Genomic DNA, 24261 nt, shown 5'->3' with positions numbered 1-24261 from the left:
GTTGTTCAAATAGTTATTTTATTTTATTCATTTATTATTTTATTTTTTTAAATGTCATTAAAAACAAAAAACACCTTACTATATACATGGTCTTTTTTGTTTTTGTTTTTTAAATAAAAGCTTTACTATTCATGATAATTTACGTTGAAGTGTTATTGCCAAGAAACATTTTACAACAAAGGCACAATCTACACAACAAACATTACTTTACTTTTTGTGCTGTTTATTATTTGTCTCACACAGTGGTGGTTCATAAGGGCCAACAAGACTTCTCTGTTAGTCTAAACACAGAAGCATTGACCGACATTTACAACCTAACTTCTACTATTTGTTCCATGAATTTTGATTAATGTATTCCCAACAGTCTGTTCTCGTCATTTCATAGCATTTCTCTTGGCAGCATAATGTTTTTGAAAGATATCCCTATTTAGAAAAAAAAAAAAAAAAAAAAAAAAAAAAGCAGAAGGTCACCCTCTCTCCTCTCCATACTTACTGCTGTTGGTCATGGGGGCCTGCTGGGGGACGGGGGAGGGGGCCTCCTTGGGCGAGCCCCCGTCATTGTACGAGGGGGGCGAGTTGGTGTTGCCGGGGGGCTGCTGGTGCACCTGCTGCTGAGGGTGGAAGGTGGACGGGTACTGCTGATTGGGGGCGGGGCCTGTGAGGGGCGGCAGGGGCACGGCCTCGCAGTACTGCGGGGTGAGTGGGAGCTGGTGGGAGTGGGGGGAGTAGGAGTCGTCCGACTGGCCGTTGGCGTGCGCGTGGGGCTGATGCTGGTGGAGGTACTGGGCGCCCGGATCGAACGGCGGGGGCTTCATCCTCGTGCCCGGGAGGGGGTGTGCCACGGGGAGGACGGGCTGCGCCGGCGCTAACGCCTGCCTGGCGCCCATCATGACCGGAGGGGAGGCGGGGGGCGGGCACTGGGCGTACATTTGCTGCAAATGAGAGGCGGACCAGGTGCCGTGTTTGGGTGGGAGCGCGATGTCTTGGTGGCGCTGGTGGGCGTGGCGCGCCGTGGTGGGCGGAGACAGGGGGATCTGGCGGACCTGGCGGCCCACGGTGGTCACTCCTGCCTGGACGGGCGAGAAGGCGGAGGCCAGCGAGGTGGAGAGCTGGGAGGAAAGCTGGGCCTTGTCCCTCGCCGGCCCCGCCTCTTTCTCTTGGGAGGGAAAGGAGGAGGCGGAGGGCGGGGAGGAGGAGGAGGCCACACGGACGTAGGACGGGGGCAGTGTGCTAGCTCTGTACTGTCTGTACTCGGGCGGAGTGTCGGGGTGGGCGGGGGGTGCGCACACTTTGTATTGGAGAGTGGAAACGACTGTGGGGGGCAGCGGGGAAGGGGGCGGGGGGAGAGGAGAGACAGGAGGAGATGCGGACCAAGGAGGGTGACAAACAAAGGAAAACAGAAAAGAGAAAAAACGTGAGAAGAATGAAAAGCAACCAAGCCGAGATGAAAAGATAAAAAAATAAATAAATAAAAATACAAATCAGGAGCATAATTCAAAAAACCGCAAATAAGAAAGACTCAAAATATCAAGCAGCAGAATGCAACATGACCAGAAAAAGCATATGACATTTCCCCCCCAACAGCAGCTGGAAGAAAGAGATGGCAGCAGAGCATGTTGCAGGGGCTTGGTGGGGGGTCAGGGGTTAAGGGTTAGGGGGGTTCGGGGAGGGGTGGGGGGTCACCGATATCATCCAGTGGGACGAAGGAAATGTTTAAGTCTGGAGAAAGACTTGAACATGTGTGTATGTGTGTGCACATGGAGAAAAGGGCATCGTGGGAATGTGGGTTAGTTAGTCGGGAACAGGAAGTGGAGCGCTCTCTATTCATGATGTCATCACCTCCAATATTTACTCTGCCTGACAACACACTGATAGCAAAACCAAGAGCAAATACACGCTTGCTCCTTTCAAGTTCTCGCGTGACTCTGAAATGCCAACAGGACGTCGGCCCAGCTTGGCTGACGTGGCAACCGGCTGTGCGTGTGCGTGTTTGCTGAGGCCTCACTCACCTGATCCTGACGTCCGCCGCTCCCGCTCCTTGTGCGCCTGCATCTGATGCTGCTCCATCATCCTTTCAAGAGCAACCACGTCGCTTCAATGTCACGGCAACACTCATGCTTAACTCCGGCTGGCAGTAACACCCGCATCGGATTTTGCAGCTTTTAGGTACAACGTGCAAAATCCAATGAGATCCAACACAAAAGCTGCAGAAATTATATTGACTGATCACAATTCTCTATTTGCATGTATTAACTGTATTTTGCAGTAGTTTTCAACTTCCCTGAATCATACTGATTGCTGTCTTTAATATTTAAAGTATTTTTGGGAATATAAATTACACTCCCCCCCCCCCATAGTTTGGCTGGTCCTGTGACTTATATTCACTTGTATATATTTATAATCCCCATTCCCAAACCGTGGTGACTTTCTGTGCATTACTGCCACCTTTTTGCCACCAGCAGTAATGCATCAAAAGTATTTGGCAACTGCCAAGGCAGTAGAAGAAAAAAAAAAGGTATCTTGCATTTCTGCTGGTGGCCATCTTCTTTGAGGTATGCTAAAGAACTTGGTGCACCAAAAATATTTGCCAAAAGGAAGTAGAAGAAGAAAAACAAATTGAACATGAAGAAGTCGCCATGGCAGCTAATGTGTGACATAAGTTAGCAGTCACTGCTAGCATGCGTCCACAACAACAATTTACTATTTATAGCAGCAGGCATAATAATCGACCTTCCTTTGACCACAATGTGACATGACATAACGGAAGCCATTTTAAATTCAAAAGAAAATCTTTTTTGGAGGTAGGTTTGAGCTCTTCTGTTCTTCGTTTTGAAAATATCTAAATATAAAGTCAACATAATAAAATATAGGACTTTGAATACAATAAAATAAGAATGATAAGTCAGCTGGTGTGGTTTTCAGCTCATCCGTCTTTTGCACTGGATCTCATGAGAGCGTATTCCTAATGAAGTGTGGAGCATAAAACTAATGACTGTACCTCCGCTGGGCCTCGCTCTCCTCTGACGAGGGTCCATTTTGGCGCTGAACAACAGGACCTGAAAAAAAAAGTGAGGTCGAGTGATCACAACACATATGAATAAAAAGACATTTACTTGTTAAATTTGAAGTTTCATGAAGTAAATGACCACAAAAGTGTCACTACATCCCCGAGTGAAGCCCACCACAACCACAAAAAGTGTGCTCAGACAATATCAGGTGGGCCGACAGAGATGATGCATCATAATGAGCAAGACTGCACGAAAGTCACGCGTTAACACCTGCCTCCTGTTTAGGCACCACAGTGACACTTTGTTTATGCCAGCAGCCACACTCCACTGCAAAGAAGTGAAGTCATTGAAACGCATGGAGGTGAAATGCAAAAGCAGCAAAATTGCCAGGCAGCGAGTGTCCCTGCACACGGCGTGCTCCACCTGCACGTGTTAATGAAGACAATTATCGCCCTGTGCACCCATGCATGTGCGTGTTGTATTGCTGGCAGGAAAAGGTGCCAGGCTGTTGCCATGGTGAAGGTCAAGGACGAGCAGGAGGGCCCGAAGGGAGCTGAGGAGGGCTTGATCATGCTTGTTTTGGATGAACTCGCGGGGGAAACTCGCACAGATGAAAAATAAAAGTGACCTTTCACCAGGAATGAAAACACTCTTGCAGATTTATCAGGGGAGATGATTTATTTTGCACATTTTTCATTTTTACACCCATGTGTTCTAGATTTTTGGAGGGGCGGAGCCCACCCCCCTTTTTTATGGAAAACACAAATTGGAATAACATTATAGAAAACACATCTTTTCATTATTTTCTCCAATCTGAAATCAATATACAGTAAAAAGGAATGTTTACAAATGATTACTGACTTATCAATAAATCATTTTACCCATAGTTAATCAAGAATATTTAGTCAACTTATTAGCTCAAGCTCCCGATGACGAGCAGCAAGCAACAAATAACAGAACACTTCACACCCCAACGCTCTCAATAAAGAAGGGCCAGGACATGATGTCTCCATAAGTGATATTTTAACCACCATCAGAGTCACAAGGGCAGTCTAGCTTGATGTCGCAGTTAAACACATTCTTTTATACACCACACCTCTTGTAAATAACTCGTAACCAGAGCAGCTCGGAGGCTGTTCAATGCACAGCGGGTGACTCCCCAAGCACACCCAACTAAATATATTTAATATATAAAAAAAACACATACAGTATAAAGTGTTTCACAGTAAGCTATAGGAATAAATCTACTAGTCAAAAGGCCCATCTATGAAGCACTTGTCCTTAAAATGATTCACCACTAGAGGGTAGTACAGCTCATGTAAGACAGAGTTCAACATCTGTGCATCTAAGTGGGCATTTGAAGCAAAAAATAATCGATCTAAATGTGATGTTTGACATTTATGTTATCCGGGTCTGTTTTTATTTGTTCCGGAAATAAAAACGGTATTTTTTTTGTTTTCAAATTCCTTGGCCTTGGCTCATGTATTGTGAAACACATCAGAACATGTCAACACATTTACATTAGATATGGGGTGTTTGAATGCAAGTGTTGACATTTTGTTATTCTGACCTTGCCTTTGCAACATTTATTGTTGCAAAATTAAAGCACCAACTCCTTCTGTTCTCTGATTCCCAAATATTTTCACCAGAGGCGGGATTAAGTCACATATTTTTGCAAGTCATAACCTTCAAGCGTTAAACAAGTTCCAAGCTACTTTGTCAAGTCCTCACTAAATTAAATAATGTAATGCTGTTATCTTGATCATAAATATTGGAATGTACAGGAGTAAACATTTTTAATCATCTGTGTTTTGGGGTGTTTATCTGTTTCTCAAATATGTGATGAGATGCATTAACTTTGTAAACATTAAAAGTCACTTTATGAACTTCAGTCCATTTATCACATTTCAGACTGACTCATTTCCATCAGACCCCCCCAAAAACTGGCTGAAAAATAAAAATGAACACCCCACAAGGGTTAAACAGGCCCATGTAACATAATCTGAATTGTCTGTAATAATTTAAAGTCTGCGTTGCAGTTGAAAGCGCTTGGTTGTGTCAAATCAAACTGAGAAGCATTCAGAGCAACTTCATGGTGGTTAACTGACATTTTTCATGTGAGATGATAAAAGCATGGTGGTTGCAACGTGAGCCCAAATTCCAGTTGGAGTTCCACAAGAATTCCTTTCCAACGCTAACAAAGGACACAAAAAGATAAATTTTCCGTTTCTGTTTGAAGAGGAGCTGCCAAATGTCGGCATAACATTCAGCAAATATCTTAAATAGTTTGTCACACAGCCAGGAGGTCAAAGGAAGTCCACAATCAATTCCCAATAGATAATACTTTTGATTTTGCACATTTGAAGTGATGGTGTTTACCTTGACGTTAATAACTTAGCCAGTGGCAACACAGGAGTAAGCAATAATACATAAATCATACAAATATGGAATGTTACATAGCACTTGCATTGTCCACAAAAAGATGACATGATGAGATTTCATTTTACCTCCGCTGTCAGGCGAGCTGAGCACATTGAGGGCAAACAACATGGCATTGGAGAAGGTGGTGGCCTCCTCCTTGCTGGCAAAGTTGAGTCCGTAGACCTGGCGAGCGTCACGCCATTGATGGAAAGTGGGCGTGGCCTGATTGTACTTCAGGCCCTTCACAATGGAGTAGTTGATCACCACCTTTGAACACAGAAATGAATTCACATTACAAACTGGAAATATGTTCAACGATTGCTCACTATGGGGGTCCAACAGTGGTGGACGGTCAGCCAGATCTTCTCCACGGGCCTAATTAATTGCAAGGCTTAAAATCAATCAATCAATCCATCCATCCATCCATCCATCCATCCATCCTCTGAACCACTCTGTTAATTTTAATTTCGGGAGCAGTTTTGCCAATCAATAACTTCATTTAAAGAACTTAACTTATTCCCAATAGTTATTTTTTTCCATAACATTTCTCTTGGCTGCACTGTTTCGTGTAGGTACAGATGGACGTAAGAGTTTATTGTCCAATCAAATTTGAGCCTCTATGTGCTACCATATCATTCTAATTTGCTAAAAGATTTCAAGAATCAGTAACCAAAATCCACGAGCAAATGATGTCAACCGCCATTATACTGCACTGTAATTGCCAATAGATGCTACAAGATGGTGATAAAGTAGGGCTAGGCAATAAATCAAATGAATTAGATACATCATTTTAAAAATTGAAGCATGAAATTGAGTTTTGTCTTCTGGATGATTAAAAGCTGTTGTTCTTATGTTCTGTTACATCCATTTTGTCTAAATGAAGCTCCACAACTCACTTAAACAGGTTCTTGGCACAAAGATACCACCAGATGGCAGCAAAGCAATGTTATTAGCAATAGGTTTTCACCAAATGAGGAAACAAGAGAAAAGGCAAGAATAGGGCAAAGCCACTAATGCCGAACTGCTAAAATGCAGGGATTTGTTGTACAATTAATAAAGGTTTTAAGAAGGTGACAGTTTTACTTAGCAATGGATTAATTTAATTTCAAGTATTATCAAATGGAGAATATTACACTGAAATCCAAACAAAGTTATGTCCAGCCTCCATAATGAATTGCGTTGACCATTAGGAGGTTCCACTGTAGCTTTTCCATCTCTCATCCGCACATCTGTTGGAAAGCTCCTGCAGGCAACACCTGACTGGGAATTTCGGAAGGCGATTCTCAAATGTGGTGTGTGAGCGTGAACGCGACGACAGCGCGCACTCGCCTGCTGGTCCTGCAGCTTGACGCCCACCACCCTGAAGGTGTTGTTGGCAGTGTTGTGGTAGATGTTGATGCGACTGAAGCCCTGCTGGCCCGGCTTGATGGGCACCCACTTCTTACTGGCGTCGTCGTAGACCATCACAGAGGCCCGAGCCTGGCAGATGCTCTGCTCGCTGCAACGAGAGGACACGGTGGGCAGAGGCACGTCAGTGAAGGGGTGAGATGGAGAACTTACGTTTAAAATTGTCAACGGATTTTGGATTTGTTCATTATAAAGTGTAACGTGAAGTGAAGCCTTCAAATAAAACGTGACAAATCCAACATACAATATTTACTTTTGCTCTAAAGCACTAATAGCACTGTTCTGTTATTCCACATTCTCGAAACACGAGTTTAGTGCAGTTACTGTATGTGGTTACTTTCCTCTTCATCAGCAATAAACACGCAAATGTGACGTCAGGCCTTAAATAAAGCAAGAAGAGGGTGGGTTCTTGCTTTAAAAAGCTCGAAACCACAATCTAAAAACGAAAATTACACTTCTGGTCTTTGGTGCGGTGTGCTACAGCACATACACAATATTACACATGTTCACATCAGTCAGCGGAGGAGGGCGTGTGTGTGTCTGTGGTAATGATATGGTTTGTTAAAATCACTGCGAGCGCATCGCCAGTTTCAGACTTGTACTAAAAGAGCTAAAATGAGGGTCACATGAAACTGGGATGGAAAGACCAACAATGTAAAAATAACTATTGTGTTTTGTATCAAAACATTGCTGCAACAGTGACGAGAACTGAGATGCAAGTCACATGCCTCCAAAAATGGATGCCGTAGCTCAAAGGCAAAGCTGGGTGTCACTTTTTGCTCTTTAACTGCTATTGTTGTCTTGAGGCAAACAAGCCCCTGAGAACGAATGACTGTAGCAGCCTCACAAAAAAGATCCTGCATTTCCTTAAATAGTGGCTTCCATGCTAATAGACGTCCTGTCTCCATTAAGTGCCGGCCTCATTGTCACTTGACGTAAAAGTAAATAAGTGTTATAAACATGCCCAACGCACAGGATTAAAGATAATCTTATCTGCTTCTATATCAGGAAGAGCAACTGCCGTGTAGTTCCCCTTCCGGTTTCCAGTTGACGACCGTTAACTTAAAAAATATCCGTTCACAACTTCACGCCAGGCTGCTACCGTACGTTTTTGTGGAATCGCCACTCGTTCTTGAGCAGTTAGTGGATGGAAGGGAGCCTCGCACCGGATTGATTGATAAACCATTAGCTGCAACACTCTTAACACTCGAGCACTGAACTGTATTTACAACTACTTCGAAACAAATTTTATTCACTTGAGTGGAGGTGCTTGTATCTCCAGTTTCATCTCACAATACAATGTAAAAAGAAAACGTACCAATAATGAATAAACAAACAGCTCTGACTTTATGAGGAAACAAGGTAGATACAGTGAATAGACACACTTGAGCCTTTCGCCTCTCTGCTTTTCTTGGCCTTCACACCTTCAGCCCGCTAATGTGAGCAGTTTTACAAACGGAGCTATCACCGAGCAGCGCTCGGGGCGCGTAACAGCGAAAATAAGAATAGAGTTGAGTGACTCGAGTGAGGAGAGCGTAACCTGTTAAGTGGCTGTGTTCACACAAGGAGGCGGAAATCACTCGTGCAGATCACGACAGTAGTTACTTTACTTGCAACATACTCAACACACTTCATTAGATACACTTGATACAGCTAAATAAAAAAGGGTCAGTCTTAGTAGATATTTCCCCAAAACGCTACAATTCATCTACCACAGATACGCTATATCGTAGTTTTAGTAGTATCAAAACTTGTGAAGTGCATCATTGTATCATTGTACACTATATCATGTGTACCACAGTACATTATCATGTTTGTGCAGCATTATATTAACAATTATCACATGGAGCACTAGGGGTGCCAACTTTCTCATCCCGAAATAAGGGACAGGTGCACGGCATGGTGTCATGGTGGTGTGAGCATGATGTGTATATTATGATTAGATTCAAAATGCACAAAGTTTGTACATTCCCTTTAAGCCTTACTGCAGGCCATCACTGTGTAACCTCATTCAAAACCTCAAAGAAACCACAATTTGTCTCTTTCCTTAAAAAATAGGGGCAAAAAAAATAAAATGCAAAAGAGGAGCGTGACTCACCAAATTTACTTTTTCCATTTATCCATTCTCTCTTCCTAACCAACCGGCCAACACTACACATTATTATTATTATTATTATTATTATTATTATTATTATTTTCTAGCCACTTGTGAAGTATAAACCGCTACAACAAATGCATGCGATGATGCCTGATGCCTGTGATTGGCTGACAGGTGCCATAGTGACATTGCCGTTTTAGCTGATCTAGGACCTGTAGAGTGCAGTTTGCTGTGTTAAGCGCTGATTGCGAAACTCGCCAGCAAGCTAAATTCTCGCAGTATTTGTTCATAAATAGTACGAGAATACATCTTGTATTGCTCCCGCTGATACGTTCACAGCCGACGTGTTAAGATTGGCATTTAGAGTGTAGGCGACATGAAGCTGTGACAAAACCAGGAAGTGTCTCTCTCTCTCTCTCTCTCTCTCTTTCTAGTCGCCTCTCTTACCTTGCAAGATCTCCACATAACGTCACACCCAGCGACTCATTTTATTGGCTACGAGCAACTTCCTCCCAGCTGTGGTCCAAAAATGGCAAAGATGCCGTTTGCTGCATTTCGTGCAAGAATTGAGAATTATTTTACGGGACTTTTGAGGTCCTGTACGAGACATAACAATTTAGCCCAAGATACGAGGCGTTCCGGATAATACGGGACAGTTGTATGTAACACACAATCTTATTCCATTTTCTGCACTGCTGACCCTGTTCAGGGTTATGGGAAGCTCAAGCAATTTGGGCAAAAGGCCAACGGTACCCTGGACTGGTCACCATTAAATGAATCAAAAAATAACATCATATAACAACAACTGTCAACAAATGGTGATCTTACATTCATTCACAGTTATTGGTCACAAGAAGAATGTTGTTTTGTTTTTTTTGTATTCCCAGCAGAAATATTTCTGAGAAAACAGCTACCACAGACTGTGGTTGTGGTCGATTTTGCTCAACACCAATAGTGACCACTGACCAGAATGCACTGGGCTCCTTGCCCTCCGAGCCAACGCCCTCTCGGAATAAACCGCTAGGCGAGCAGGCAACACAGAGGAACGTTTCAAACGGTCACAGTATTTAACAGTCACAAAGATGAAAATGATCTGCTGGAGGAAGACAACAACACAGTTGTCAATTAATGCTAACAAAGCAGACTTTTCAAAGTGATGATTCATCTGTTTACAAGACTTCTACAATTGGGAGAGAGCTGGCAGAAGTGAACACAGATGCTGCACATTTGTGTCCTCAAATACAAAGAGAAAACACTAGTCAGCCAATAAATGAGATGTTCCTAAAATACACATAGAGCCATCCTTATTGTCAGCATAATGGTTGTGTAATTGATGAGACTGTGGGTAAGTTTAAGCCAAAAACATCCAGACATCATGTTTACTAGCCCATGACTGTTCGACACTCAAATCCCTTCACAGGCTCTCCTGTTTAGAGAGCACACAGTCCAGCAGTTGGGGGAAGGTGACGCTCCTACTAGTGTGATGGATCTCCTTACAAAAGCAGAAACTATTCCTGGAGCAGTTAGCAGCGGAATGGACCGATGCTTTCATTTCTCCTTTTGGACTTTAAGCGCGCCGCTTTAAGCAAGTCTCAAATAAAGCGACGCGTTCCCGTCTAGTCACAGCGTCTAATTTCACTGGCGAACATCTCCAGCGGGTGACAGACATGCTGATACTTTCAAGGCGCTAATGAAGACAGAAGGCAGCGGGACGTTTTTGCTAACAAGTTTGACGCCGGTCACATTTGGGCCGCGAGGTGCTTGGTGTACACGTGCATGATGGATGACGGAGATGCATCATCGCAAAAAGGTCATGCGTTGCTCAAACGCAGTCAGTGACATTCAATTAATTGGATGAATCAAGAGTTTGTGACTGACAACTACACAGCATTATGTACACCTATGCTATCCACCTGTCCATACATTTTTTATAGCGCTTGTCCTCATTAGGGTTGCGGATGAGCTAGAGCCTGCTGACATTAGAGCGACAGGAAGTGTACATCCTAACAACTTGACTATGTATATATCTCTAAACTGCTTTTCATCATAATGGTGCTAGCAACGTAGTTCAACAGTCAGTTCTATAACGTCCATGTGAAAAATATTTGTTTGTTTCATTACTGAACTTATAAAGTGTATGAATGTGGTAACGCTTACGACATGAATATAATCCATATAGACTATGATTAGTATATTTATGTGGACATGAATATAAATGTTGGTGACAGTCCTGTTTTTTCACTACGAGGCAACTAGAGAGGTAACCTTATGACTTGAATAAAAAAAGTTTAATATTGTGCATTTCATTCTTATATTTTTAGACTATGATTAGCACATGCCTAGACATGTCCGCATCAATTTTGGTGAGAATCCATCCCGATTTTCGTAGCTATGCCACCGTGCAATATATATATATATATATATATATATATATATATATATATATATATATATATATATATATATATATATATATATATATATATATATACATATTTATTTATAAAGATTGAATATGAAACCTGATATGGTTAGACGTGCCATCCAAATGATGATAATCGTTGACGATCCCGTACAGCATTTTAAAAGCACAACTGACCAGTAAACAAGTCCAAAATGAAGAGTGCTGTGTTAACGCACACAACGGTGTGCCCTTGAGTCTTAAAAGTTGACGATGTGCTGGCTGATTTATTGGCACACAGCATTTATTAGAGAGACTGGCGAAATATGTGCAGTATATCAGCCATGACTTGATTTTAGTGGTGTAAGAGTTAAAAGCAACACTGCAAATATGGCTGAGGTACAAAAGGGTGGGAGGGAGGCAATCCACAAATTCATTCCATCTTGTTTTTTTTTATAGACAAAAATGAGACAAGCTGAATATCACTCTCTTGTTGTCTATACAGTGTATTGCAGCTTTAGATATGCGTAACAGCTTCTTCCTAACCGCCTGCGGAGCAAGAAAACAAAAAACAAAACAGGAATACAGTTTGTTTTCTGTAGCGCATGACAAATACATGATGAGCACAAAAATGTATCCTTCTTTGAAATACATGTAAGTAAACAGACAACCAACATGAAGAGCGAGAGAGGTGTGAAGATGAGAAGCCCATGAGAAGACGAAGATGAAAATGAAAGAAAATGTCAGGGAGGAGGGGAAGCAAAACCAACAAAGCAACGACACAAAGCCTTCTGCCACACTGAGTGCTTCCTTGTGTCAAATAAGCCTCGGGTAGGGAAAAGGAGGCCATGATGCCAGGCAGGCTTTTGAATAAAGCAAAGCTTGCACAAATGGTTTGACATATGTGTCCCTTTCTGCATCAACATTAAGACTAGACCAAATTAGGCAGAACAGTCAAGAGTTTAGTAGAAGCAAAAAGCTGGCAGGGCTAAGGGTTTTCCAAGGAGCAGAGCGGTGGGGTGCAGGAGGCCTTGCCTGGCTCTCATCCGAGTACAGTACATCTGTTGCAATTAATTAGCTGTTGCGGCTAATTGTTCTAGTCTGCTGGTTTGCACACGAAAGTGTCGACATTTTGGATGAGTCACCGGGACCCACTTGGCCGCCTCATGACAGGAGGGCCGTTCATGAACAAGGCGCTAAGTTTCAGAAGTGTGCTGTCAGCTCGTCATGAGTGGAAGAGGGACTAAAAGCGCACTTATACACGGGAGTCCTTGGTTTAGCGCAGTGCTTCTCAAATAGTGGGGCGGCCCCCCCCCAGGGGGGCGCGAGACTCCATCATCGGGGGCGTGTTTGACCTCGGAGAACATGCTTTTTTATTTTTATTTTTTATTTTTTACATTCCTAGAATAAAGTGCAATTCACCTCCACTACATTAGGGGGCAGTGGCACTCTCATTATTGGCAGAGTGTGCGCACGGAGCATTCGCTAGGTGTTGTAGGGGTTTTGTTTGCACTGAGCATGCGCGCTTTGCACACAGCAAAAAATAAAAAATAAAAAATCAGCACATTTTATATATTTTTGTTTTGCAGGTTAAAGGTTTTTTGGTTTTTTTTAAATATTGTGCTCCTGAGTTAATGTTGGTGATCAGTTTGAATGGTTTAATATTTATCGATTTTATGTAATTTAATTTTGCCGACATATGGTTTGACATGGTCAGTCAAAAAATGTTTATAGTTTAATTAAGGATTTAATTTTTGAATTTCAGATGCACTTTAAATCTTTTCTGTTACAGTTAATAAAGCTATTCTTTGTTGTAAGTTGGTGCACATTTCTTTCTTTTTTTAATTCTCTTATACGTTAATACGGATACAGTGTTATGCAGAGTTGTGCTTATAACAATTTTATAGACAAATGATTGATAGTCGGGGGGGCGAGATGTTTATTCTTACTTGCATGACAGAAAATAATTGAGAAGCACGCTTTAGCGCAAGCAACATGGTGCATTCAGGGTACCGGTACGTTTTTATAATTGTGAGAAGCTAACATCAAAATCATGATGAAATGTTGATTAATTGCCCAGCCCTACTCTCTTGGATGTACACTGCACATATTCTGTCTCTTGAACTCAACACACTAGTTTGTCAACCCACACTTGCAACTGTTTCAGTAATATGACCACTAGTGATGTAACGATAACAGCAATATTGTGATATCGCGATATTAAAACTGCCACAATGTAATTGTCATCGTCATGTCACAATATTAAAAGCAGCACGTTAAAAAAAAGTCATGTTGGTTTGTGCAGTTTTAGCATACCCTGGTGGCTAGCTTTTTTAGTGCAGTTTAATTTTCACACGGCATGTTTTGGCCCTTCTGTGTTCACACTCATGGTCAGATGAAGGGGAACATAATATGCTTAATGTGAACAGAGTCAATATGTGGAGGAACTCAATGTGTGCATTTTTTTTCTACAATATTGTGATCCTGCGATTGGCTGGCAACCAGTTCAGAGTGTACCCCTCCTACTGCCCGAAGCCGGCTGGGATAGGCTCCAGCGTGAGGAGCAAGCGGTTCAGAAAATGGATGGATGGATATTGTGATCTTTTTTGTATCACCAACCTCTCCGCAATATCGTGATAATTATCATACCATGACGTTCATATCGTGATAATGTATCGCAATGTTTGGATATCATTACATCCCTAGTGACCACTCCAAAAAAAAATTTCTCACATCTATATAAATTAGGAGGACTATTTTAATTAATCCCAGTCCCACAAAAATGTAAGTAATGTTTTTTTTCTCATGTGTTTTCAATAGGAAAAAGTGCAACAAACAGTAATAGACTAATTAAAAAGAATGTGTTGCTAACAACCCAAAACCCCCCAAAATGGCTGAGTGAAGTCTTGTATCGAGAAAAACTTCTAAATCGAGTCACTCGTGCAGTAACATGTAACAAGTCGAGAAAAAATTTATCCTTCTGAGCTGAAGTGTTTGGAGAACAGGGACCTAACATTTAATTATTTAAGCAGACCGTTACATTATTAACTATAATTAATAATCTTCAATAAATCATAAACTCTAGTACAATAGTCAGCCAGCTGGGAGCAACGACTGCATCCGGGGGGAACTTCCTGGGCGGTGCGGGAGGTAATTAGGCACTGTAATGCATCTTGCCTGTTGTTGAAGTTAACAGAGATGTACAATCAGTGGATAGTGAGAGGGGGGAAATTTCTCAGCTTTGTTGATTATTCATACCTTAGTGGGCTTCAATGAAAGGAAAAAAATACGCTCCTTCCACAGTCATCATGGTCTACTCTATAGAAAGAGGCATTGCTCTGCTCAGCTATTATTTTATTTGAGAGGTTTAACAAAATTATACATCAGACAATATTATGGCGCGGCTGTACAATAAGTGCATGATTTGAAAAAGTCACACGCATTTAGTGGTTACTGTGCATGGATTGAGTTAAGCGTCACCACAGGGATGATAGCATCTAAGGTTGGCTGGGCCTTTTGGGGGCGCACCGCCTGTGTGTGGCATGGGTGGGGGAGTGGATAGTTACAGTATGGATGCCCAATTGCCCATGTTAGTGCATGTCTTTTTGTGTGCGGAAGGGGAGGAGGAGGGCACATCTCGGACTATCTGACAGGCAGGATTAGAGACGGCGCACGGCAGGCCGATCATTACCTCACTGCAGCCTTTAAATCTAAATTAACCAGGACTTAACTCTCATACAAGACCTCTAATCTGCTCAAGGGGGAAAGTAGTGCTTCAGGACGCCCACAAGAGCTAAAAACAGCACAAGCCAACATTATTTCCCAGAAATCAGTGTGAAGTCTGCACCTTTGTAAGAGAACAAACTCCGTGTTTGTTTCAAACAAAATTCAAGATGCAGCACAGATGGTCGATTTCAGGCACACTGAACGCCGATTAAAACTAACTCAAGGTCATATACGCAGTGAAAACTTATTTTTCACCCCATTTTTTTCTGTTTCTTTGTAATTCCACCAGCTAAGGGTGCCGATAATTACAATACCTAAAATGACATCAATAGTACAGGAAATGGAACCGTTACTAATGATGGCAAAGAGAAAACCTATAATAACAAAGACAGACGACAACAAAAATGAAACAAATGGAAATTGCAGCAATGTAGCGGTATAGTACACAACAAGTCTGTCATGGCGGCTCAGTGCAATATGGCTAAAGCGACAGGCGACAACAATAAGTAGACATATAGTGGCACAATCAAAATGGATTACCACAAAGCTCAAATAAATTGGAGTTCATCCAGGATTTTTTTTTAGTTAATAGCTCCAAAGTTGCTCCCAAATTCCTGAAAAATGTTAGCAAGACCGCATGATCAGTGCACATCTGCAAAAATAACTGCACTGTGTTTTGTTTCTGTGTTTTTTTGTGGTGCCACCACAGATGGGCATCGTTTATGGAAAAGAGGAAAAGAATGACCATAGAACAGGAAATGGAGCGAAGTGCTGCACACGTTTCTGCCAGCAAATTAACCTTTGCCCCTAAAAATGTAAACAAAATTCTGCATGCAGTATGTAGCAGTCCAGTTCCATGCCAAGGTAGATTGTCAGGTTTTAATAAACATTTTTGAGCAAGAAAAATAAGCCTGTTGATAACGTGAGGCATAAAAGGCCCTGTTACATTTACACAACACTGTAGTGAAGCTCTCCCTGATGAGGCACTTAGGGAGAGAGAGTTTATTTCTAAACCAAATTATCCAGCTGTAGGAAGCTTATTTCATGCTGCTGTGGATTGTGTCCTTTGAGATAGGTGTTGTAGTTGCGAGTTAGGTTGTGTCTCTCTAAGCAAACTAGGCAGAAAGGTTTGTGTTAAAATAATCTGCTTCCTATTTTACCTTAAAGACACCATTTCTTGACTTAATTTGCCCCTGGCAGCCGGCCAGGAATCGCTCTCTTTCCTTCTCTGATGCAGAAATACAGTTTTGGGTTTGGAGGCGCTCTTGAGAAATGTGATGGACACGGTCATTACTATTTAAAAGTAACTGCTCCGCTACTGTAAACATTCTTATGTTCAATAATTCGTCGAGGCAAGGACCACCCCAAATGTGTGGCTCGTGAGTCGCCAGTTGCTCATCCCTGCGCTAAAGTAAAGTAAGTAGATCACTTAAATGATTTCCATTCACTAGTGCAACATATAGTGTACTAATGCATCATCTTAAAAGTACATTATATACTGATACATACAGCTTTAGCATGACGTAATCTACATTCCATCACCAAAGCCTTTCAAACCCCTGCTGATGACCAGGTAGTGACCTCTGAGCTCCACCATAGTGTTATTAAGTGCTGATACATATAAAGTGCAGTGTATGGGCTGAAACTAAGCCCTCTCGTGTGTAGGCCTTAATGGTATTAATACCAACATTAATGTGCTTATGTTCTTAGCTAAACGTCCTGTTGTGTCGTTATATGTGAAAAAGCTCAGCGGCATCCGTTTGCAATACATTTGCTCAATTCAAAACGAAAAAAAAAAAAAAAAAGATAACACACCACACAGTGACAGTCAACAGCGTGTGACCTACATAACATTTTTCCCGTCTAGGTGATTTGCATATATTACAATTACATCCCCCATTCGATGTATTGTGACGGATGCTTGAAGAAAAAGCACCAGATGAAGCAAACGGCCACTGGCTCTCAATGCTACCGCGATAGCCAGAAGCCTTGCTGAGTTCAATACATGTGTGAATTAAACATGTATGAAGAGACTTTGCCATTAAGATATGCTCTAGTGTTTGGGATGAAGAAGATGCTTGCTAGAATGGCTCCATTACTCAGGCTGCATTTTGCAGAACTTGGATGGCGGCGAGAAAACAACACAGAGTATGAACGTACCGTCAATGCATAAACTAAAATACAGTTTTGTAAGAAAATGATCCGGACACGATAGCTAATCCAAAATAACCTCATTTCTTTGGCTAAACAACAGTTTGACAGATTAAGATTATAGATTAGTATTTCAGCTCTGATTAAATTCAACAAGGAAAGATTTGCCTTCTGTGCTGTTGGCCGATCACAATACTTCTCTTTGCACACGGCATTTTTTTTTTTTTTGCCTGAAAACCGCACATAATCTAACAAAGCCCATTTCCATGTCTCTGGCTTGGACATCATAGCGAGCGTACACGCAAAAAAACAAAGTGCTGGCACCCACCTGCCGGAGATGTGGTTGTAAAAGAGTCCAGAGTCGCTGACGCTCTGAGGGAGGCCGCAACGCAACACCCGCACCCGCTGGATGTCCATTTTGGTCAACAGCTGTATGCGATAGAAACTGGCTGGTTGTTCTACCCTATTAAAAATCTTGTTAAAAGCATGCTAATCCTCTGCTAGAAATCCTGCATTGTAAATTTTCAAAAAGACAAAAAGACTGGACTTGTCCAAGTGAAGCATGCGCAACGAGAGTGATGAATGTCCATCCGGCAACAAAGAAACGACGGATGGACAGGCGGCACAGATGAAGTCATTGACTGGCCTGATGTCGCTCTAAAAACAGATGACCGTGTGTGTACGTGTGAGTGTGTTGTCATTGAAACGCCGTGTTACTGTCATTGTGTTAACCCAGGGGAGATTACCTCATATCCATCTCAAACAGACTAATGCCCACCCCCCCCCTCAAATCCACACGAGGGATGGGCATTTCACGACACTATTATTTTTTTATGGGGGTGGCAGATGGATGGTGGGAATCGCAGAGCAAATCATGATAGATAGCATACTAGCACAATATTTTGCCAATGATAACATGTCCGACACAGCAATTATGCAAAAAAAATATATACATATAATACATATAAAAATATCATGCGTAAAAAGTGTTTTTTTTAATACAATTAAATGTGAATGTATATTTTAAGGTTTATACGCTAAAGAAAAAATATGTTTTTGAAACAATTTCTCTAAATTGTGGGTTTTCACCTATTTTTGGCAGGTCTGGAACATAGCTCCAAGATCATTGCTGTGCCTGCCCAACTAAAGTTCACTGATACTGGCCCGAAGGGGACACTCAAAATGTAATCAATAAAAATGAATAAATCAACACTCTCTTACTCCTTTTTATTTATTGCACGTGAGGTTCTCAATTATAAGTATTTTCTTAAATTTATGAAAGACACGACTTATTACACTCTAAGACAATTCTGAATATTTTAAGTTTATATTTACAATTATTCAATTAGAATTCTGAAAATATTTTCATCTCATTCTTGCTGATGTCAATGTTTGTGTAACACTTAAGTGATTATAACACGTGTTACTTTCTTAAATAAATAAATCATTTGACCAGTTACTGCCTCCACAAAATTTACTTTGGAACTTAATATGTGTGGAGTTTTTATCATGTCCTTGACTTTTAAGAATAATTGATGTTCCATAATTAATTGATATCGGAGTGAACTGAGGTAAATCAAATCAGGAAAAATTGAAATCTAATCGAACGGAACTCTTGTGAATCAAAATCAAATCGATTGAGGAAATTAGAATCGATACCCAGCCTTATTAAAAGGTTAAATACTCAGTTAGATTCTGTCCTACAATAAACCTAAATAATAAACAGGCCAGTGCAATACTGGCAGGGCCATCAAAACATGGCTCATTATTGTAGGACCCTTTAGGGCAGGGGTGAGCACTGGACAATTAATTTTGCAAAGAGGTCACTTGAGAAACAAACAGGGACGCTTTATAGCGCGACTTCATCTAGATGGCAACTCGCCATCATTTCTTCTTTAGACAGCAAATCAAATGAGAGTGACTCAATAACACCATGGCTGGTTGCAAACATGTAGTATTATGCCTCAATTGAAGACATGATTAATCAACAATCCATTACAAGCAATCAACAACCAATGTTGCCATAGCGACCCACAATTAAACTCATTCCAAATAGGCTCCTATTGACTGGCATGGCCTGGACCTCAGAGGTCAGTCATAGCAGAGAGAACCAGCATGATAACTGTCAATTAACATGCAGTGGTAATTGATTACCTCTCAGACTCAATTAAGGTCGTGCACTTGCAGTGCAATGATTGGCTGATTGAAACCTAGAGGCGGGACTTTCTCAATAGTCTGGTAAGGATTACTGGTTTAGACATAGTGTGTTATGTTGTTTTCTTTTGCTTTTTAGCAGCTGGAACTTTCCTGCTTTGATGCGCCACATGGAACAAAACAATTGAAAATGTGGTGAGATGCCAATGGCTCGTGTAAACATCTCTCAAAGAGGGTCCGGGGATCATTTATGTGACAGACCGGGTAAATGGTAACACGCTCCATCTTTTTACAAGGGGACAATGAAGGAAGGGACATTGACCTCCCGCTAACATTTAGAAAATGATCACAGTAAAACTGCCTCAGGGTGGAATGGATACATCCACAAGAAATGACAGTGTTTTCTGAGAAATAGTTAGGTAGATACGTAATGTACACTCCGAGAAATTCTGCATTAAATGTACAAACTAAAACTAGGTCATGTAAATTTAAAATATTCAGAAAATACGGAATATGCTTTTTATTATGCCTGCCCTCAAGACACCACCAGCGCATGACAAAAAAAATACCCCACTGATTCAATACAAGTCCAAATGGAAAAATTTAATACACTCAAATTATACTATATGTCTTTCACATGATGCTGTCTACAATATATAATGAAATCAAAAATAATTGAGGTCATACCAAACTAATGTTTATCTAGCTATTGAAAATCAAGCAATTACACCAGACTGTAGCAAATAATAATAATGATGATAGTAAGTGCTTGTCCTCACTAGTCTTGCGGGTGAGCTGGAGCCTATCCCTGCTGACTTCTGGGCGAGACACATCGTCGACTCTCGACTGATTGCCAGTCAATCACAAGGCACAAACTACTCACACTCACATTCAGTCCTGCAGTATGGACAATTGTGAGACTTCACTCTTCACTAAATTGTGGAAATAAATTGGAGTTTTTTCAGAGACATACACAATCCAGCTCCACACCAGCAGGCCCGAGTCGTGATACAAACATCATAACTGTGAAGAATATGACTAACCTAACCATGAGAAAGATGGAAAACCTAAAATAAATAAATAAATAAATAAAAGATAGCGGGGCTTTTATTTTGATGTACACATATGTGGTACCACTTGTATATTATTTTCATTTACATATTTGTATTTTGTCTACAATGCGGTAAACATACCCCTCTCTAGTGAGATTAAAAAGGGTGCTCTTGTTAGCAACATTTTCATTTCGTGAACATTGGAGGGAACAGGAGGATTCGGACTGATAATGATTTGGGAGTCCTAACTTGGAAGGAACAGCTAATACTGTAACAGTATGAGTTAGTGATTAGTGGACAAAACGACAGCACACTCAAAATATATGCACACGGCTTTTTTTTTTTTTTTTTTTTTTTAAATTAAATGATTAAATACTGTTTTAAATTACTGCTAATATTTTTTTCCACGTATTTATATAAATGAATTCCATTAATAGACAATACAGTTAAGGCTAGCATGTTGTTTGGCCTTCAAATAAAATTCCAGTTCTTCTTGACGCCTTTGGAAAATTAATTGCCCAGCGTTGCCTTACCCCAATAAACGCCTGTTACTTTTTACAGTTGAGGAAATAATAAACACCCTGCCCTGGTCACTAAGGTGTGCGGGATGAAGTGGGCGACAATGTCACCATGGCAACAACAGCAAAACTATTGTCATTAAATTATCACCAATGGTTGGTTTAAAACATAACAGACAGATGACTGATCCTAGACCTAGCATGTTAACCATGATATTGACAATCATTAATTTCACAGTGAATTATATATATTTTAGAATATCAAACAAAATGCTGGAAAGTCTTCACTGGGGTTCCACAGATTTCTGAGGGTCCTATACCACCCCCTAGCCCCTCGAGCACCATCCCCGTTATGGACACATCATGTATAGACACAAGCAACCCTCCCCCACCTCATCTCCAACACTCTCCATTCATTCCACCTTCCTCAGCATACTAATCCTGATCCTTAAAGAGATAGACTACTTCAGTCAGGGAAGAAAAGACTTCCGAAAGAACGTGTTTTGCAAAGTGCATGCATCCGTATTCTAGTGCTCATTAGGGGTTGCGGGTGAACTGAAGTCGAACTCAGCTGACATGAACAAACAATCGCTCGAAATAACCTTAAAGTCGCAACTACTGACAACATTAGAGTTTTCATTTCAATGAACCAAACATGCATGGTTTAGGAATGTGCAATTATGCCACAGAAACAAAACAATGGGGAGGAGCACGCAAACTCCATACAGGAAACCTCTAGTGTGCGGCAGATGTACTGACCACTAGGCCAAAGTCATTTTAGAGAGAAAATGTTTTGCTCCTCTGGTTGGGCTGACGTAGAAACAGAGCGCCAAGGTTCTATTGTTGAATTTAAAAGGAAACAAAAAATGTTGTGGCCACAGTGCAAAAAGACTTGACAGTAGATTACTAGAGTGCACTCAGTCATGCACATAGTGGGAATAATGTCATGGCGTCCCACGCATCTGTCCATCAACCAATCACATCGTAATCTGCCAAGGCCCTGATATCACGCCGTCATCTGGCTCCATAGTCGCACTCATTCCAGTGTTTAGCGATTAAGCGCTCTCGATCCGGCGCTTCCTGTACTGACTTTCTCACACTCGCATGCAACTCAGATGGGAGAGATCCCGCGAGGCTCTCCAAACAGCTGACGGAGGAAAGTCATTCCCTCTAACTCGGGGAAAAGACGTAGCCAATAAAACAAAATGGAGCTTGGCTGGGGAAAAGAAACAGTCGAGCAAGATTGGAATGAAAAACGCAGAAAAACAAGCAGGATTTTTTTTTTTTTTTTTTGAAACAATCCAAGACTGGAGCACAGGGGAATTGCATCCAGGGAACATTTTGTGGTCACGCTGCTTAAAGACAGAGGAGCCAACAGAAACATTCCAAAGCCATCTTCTATCAGACCCGCTCCAACAAAACACTGAAGCAAAGATAAGGTTGTCCTACCCGAAATCATCCAAGGAATACATGTTGCCTGCCGTCCAATCCTTTTGGAGAATAATGGAGGGAGGTGTAAAGGAGGGGATTATGGAGGAGAGACTGAGGTGTTAATCTGAGAGGAAAGAGCGACACGCATGCTGCCGGCGTCAAAGCTTCCCTTCTTCACATCTTCCAAAGAGCAAAGTGAGCCTGAGACGCTGCGAAGAGGACGATTGCAACAAGAGTACGGGAATGCAAGCCAGAGAGAAAGATTGAGAAAGAGAGGGAGGGAGGGAGAGAGAGAACGAGCGAGTGGGAGGGAGGAAGAAAGAGAGAGAGGAAGGGAGCATGTGATCGGCAAAGACCAGTCACCTTGTTCCATTCGTTTGCGAGAATGCTGACTTTCTGCCTCCAGGGGATCATTTATGCATTTATGCTGGATGTATGCAACAGCTACTGAGCCTATATGCATTATTTCACACACAACCTGTTTTCTGTCCACCTTCTTCACGAGGGCTCTGATGTACAAACAATTATTATGGTGGTGACTTCCCATAAGACACCAGAAGTATTATGTTCTATGAATCCCCACCAGGGTATTCTGATTATTATTGCATTTGTGGAATAATTAACCAGCAAAATTTGTATCCATCTCAGAGGGCGCCATTTTGCCACTTGCTGTCGACTGAAAATGACATCACAGTTGCTGAGGGGTCAGGTAATGACACGGCTCACCTGCTTTGAAGCTGAGCTGTGATTGGTTGTTATGCTTAAGTGTATGCGAGTGTAATCATTGAGTTTGAGTACGAACAGACCAATCAGACCAACTGATTATGCCTCTTTTTTTTATTGCTTTGAAAACTGACTATAGTTCAACAGATTTAACCTTTAAATTAAAATCTTACTGTATTCTGATCAATAATTCCAGAAATAGTCAATCAATCAATCGGGGCTGGTTGGTTTTCCACTCCCAAATAGCACATAGGGGAAAGTATGCCACACTGAGGGCATCAGATGGAACAACACCCTAACAACCCACAAGGAGTATAATAACGCATAAAATTTGAATTGCGAGTAGTCAGGTACAGAGCGCGTGCAGTAAAAAAGTGGTACATGACAAAAATGTCAACTGTGAATGCAGGATTTCTTTGGTAGTGGCTTTATCAGAGTTTCTGTCTTGTCTTAAAATGGCTCTAAACATTTATTTACATTTAAAATGTTGGATATGAAAATGACAATACAGCTTTGTGCACAACATTTTCTAACTCATGTTTACCATGTAAAGTTATACAGGTAAAGACGACCTCAGCAAAATCCAACCTGCAATACGGTGTTACGGACGAGTTCCGAACGTACGCTGGCGATGTAACTTAAGTCGTGTTTCACCATTAAAGTCTTTATTTAGAATTTAATTTGTATATTAATTCCTTAAAGTTGACAACAAACAAGAAAAGTACGTATACATTGAAAACTCTTGGTGAAATGTCTTTTGTTGACCTTAATAAATTTTTTTGTGCCTTATTTTCTTTATTTTCATTGTTTAGTTTAATTGTTTTTTTTTAATGTAGAATTGTTGAGTGATTTTTGTTTTCAATACTGTGGATGTAAACAAGATGGAAACTTTGATCTGATGTTTGTTGCAATGTTGTGAATGTTAAATGCAAAGTTTAATAAAAAAAAAAAGACAAAAAAAAAAAAAGTATTTATTTCCATAAAAAATGTCAAGGACTCCCTGTATAAAGGAAAAGGCATCATGTCTTTTTGCAGTGTTCTGTGCAATTGACTCTGCGATTGCCTGACACCGGGCTCCTTTCTTTTCAAATGGAAAACGATGTGAAAATGATTTGGCTTATGTTATCTGTTATCTTTTTATGTTATCTGTTCTGTTTCTTAGAAATTAAAG

The 24261-nt window shown here is 41.2% G+C and overlaps 1 protein-coding gene across 3 annotated transcripts in view; it reads right to left on the bottom strand.

Moving 5' to 3' along the window:
* evla (Enah/Vasp-like a) overlaps positions 1-24261 on the bottom strand; it is a 35715-nt gene that overhangs the window by 8001 nt on the left and 3453 nt on the right. Inside the window, exons 1-6 of one of the 3 annotated variants that reach the window (XM_077538991.1) lie at positions 22386-22641; positions 6759-6927; positions 5516-5696; positions 2999-3056; positions 2010-2071; positions 494-1312 (exon numbers count right to left, since the gene is read on the bottom strand). In XM_077538991.1, coding sequence (XP_077395117.1) covers positions 494-1312; positions 2010-2071; positions 2999-3056; positions 5516-5696; positions 6759-6927; positions 22386-22408 — 1312 coding nt within the window. In that variant the 5' untranslated portion in view covers positions 22409-22641. Of the gene's footprint in view, positions 1-493; positions 1313-2009; positions 2072-2998; positions 3057-5515; positions 5697-6758; positions 6928-22385; positions 22642-24261 lie in introns of those variants that run through there. The other 2 variants (XM_077538992.1, XM_077538993.1) reach the window with 2 other exon arrangements.

The sequence above is a fragment of the Festucalex cinctus genome, chromosome 12, assembly GCF_051991245.1.
Source record: "Festucalex cinctus isolate MCC-2025b chromosome 12, RoL_Fcin_1.0, whole genome shotgun sequence".
Classification (NCBI taxonomy): domain Eukaryota; kingdom Metazoa; phylum Chordata; class Actinopteri; order Syngnathiformes; family Syngnathidae; genus Festucalex; species Festucalex cinctus.
This window is presented reverse-complemented; position numbering and strand designations above follow the sequence as displayed.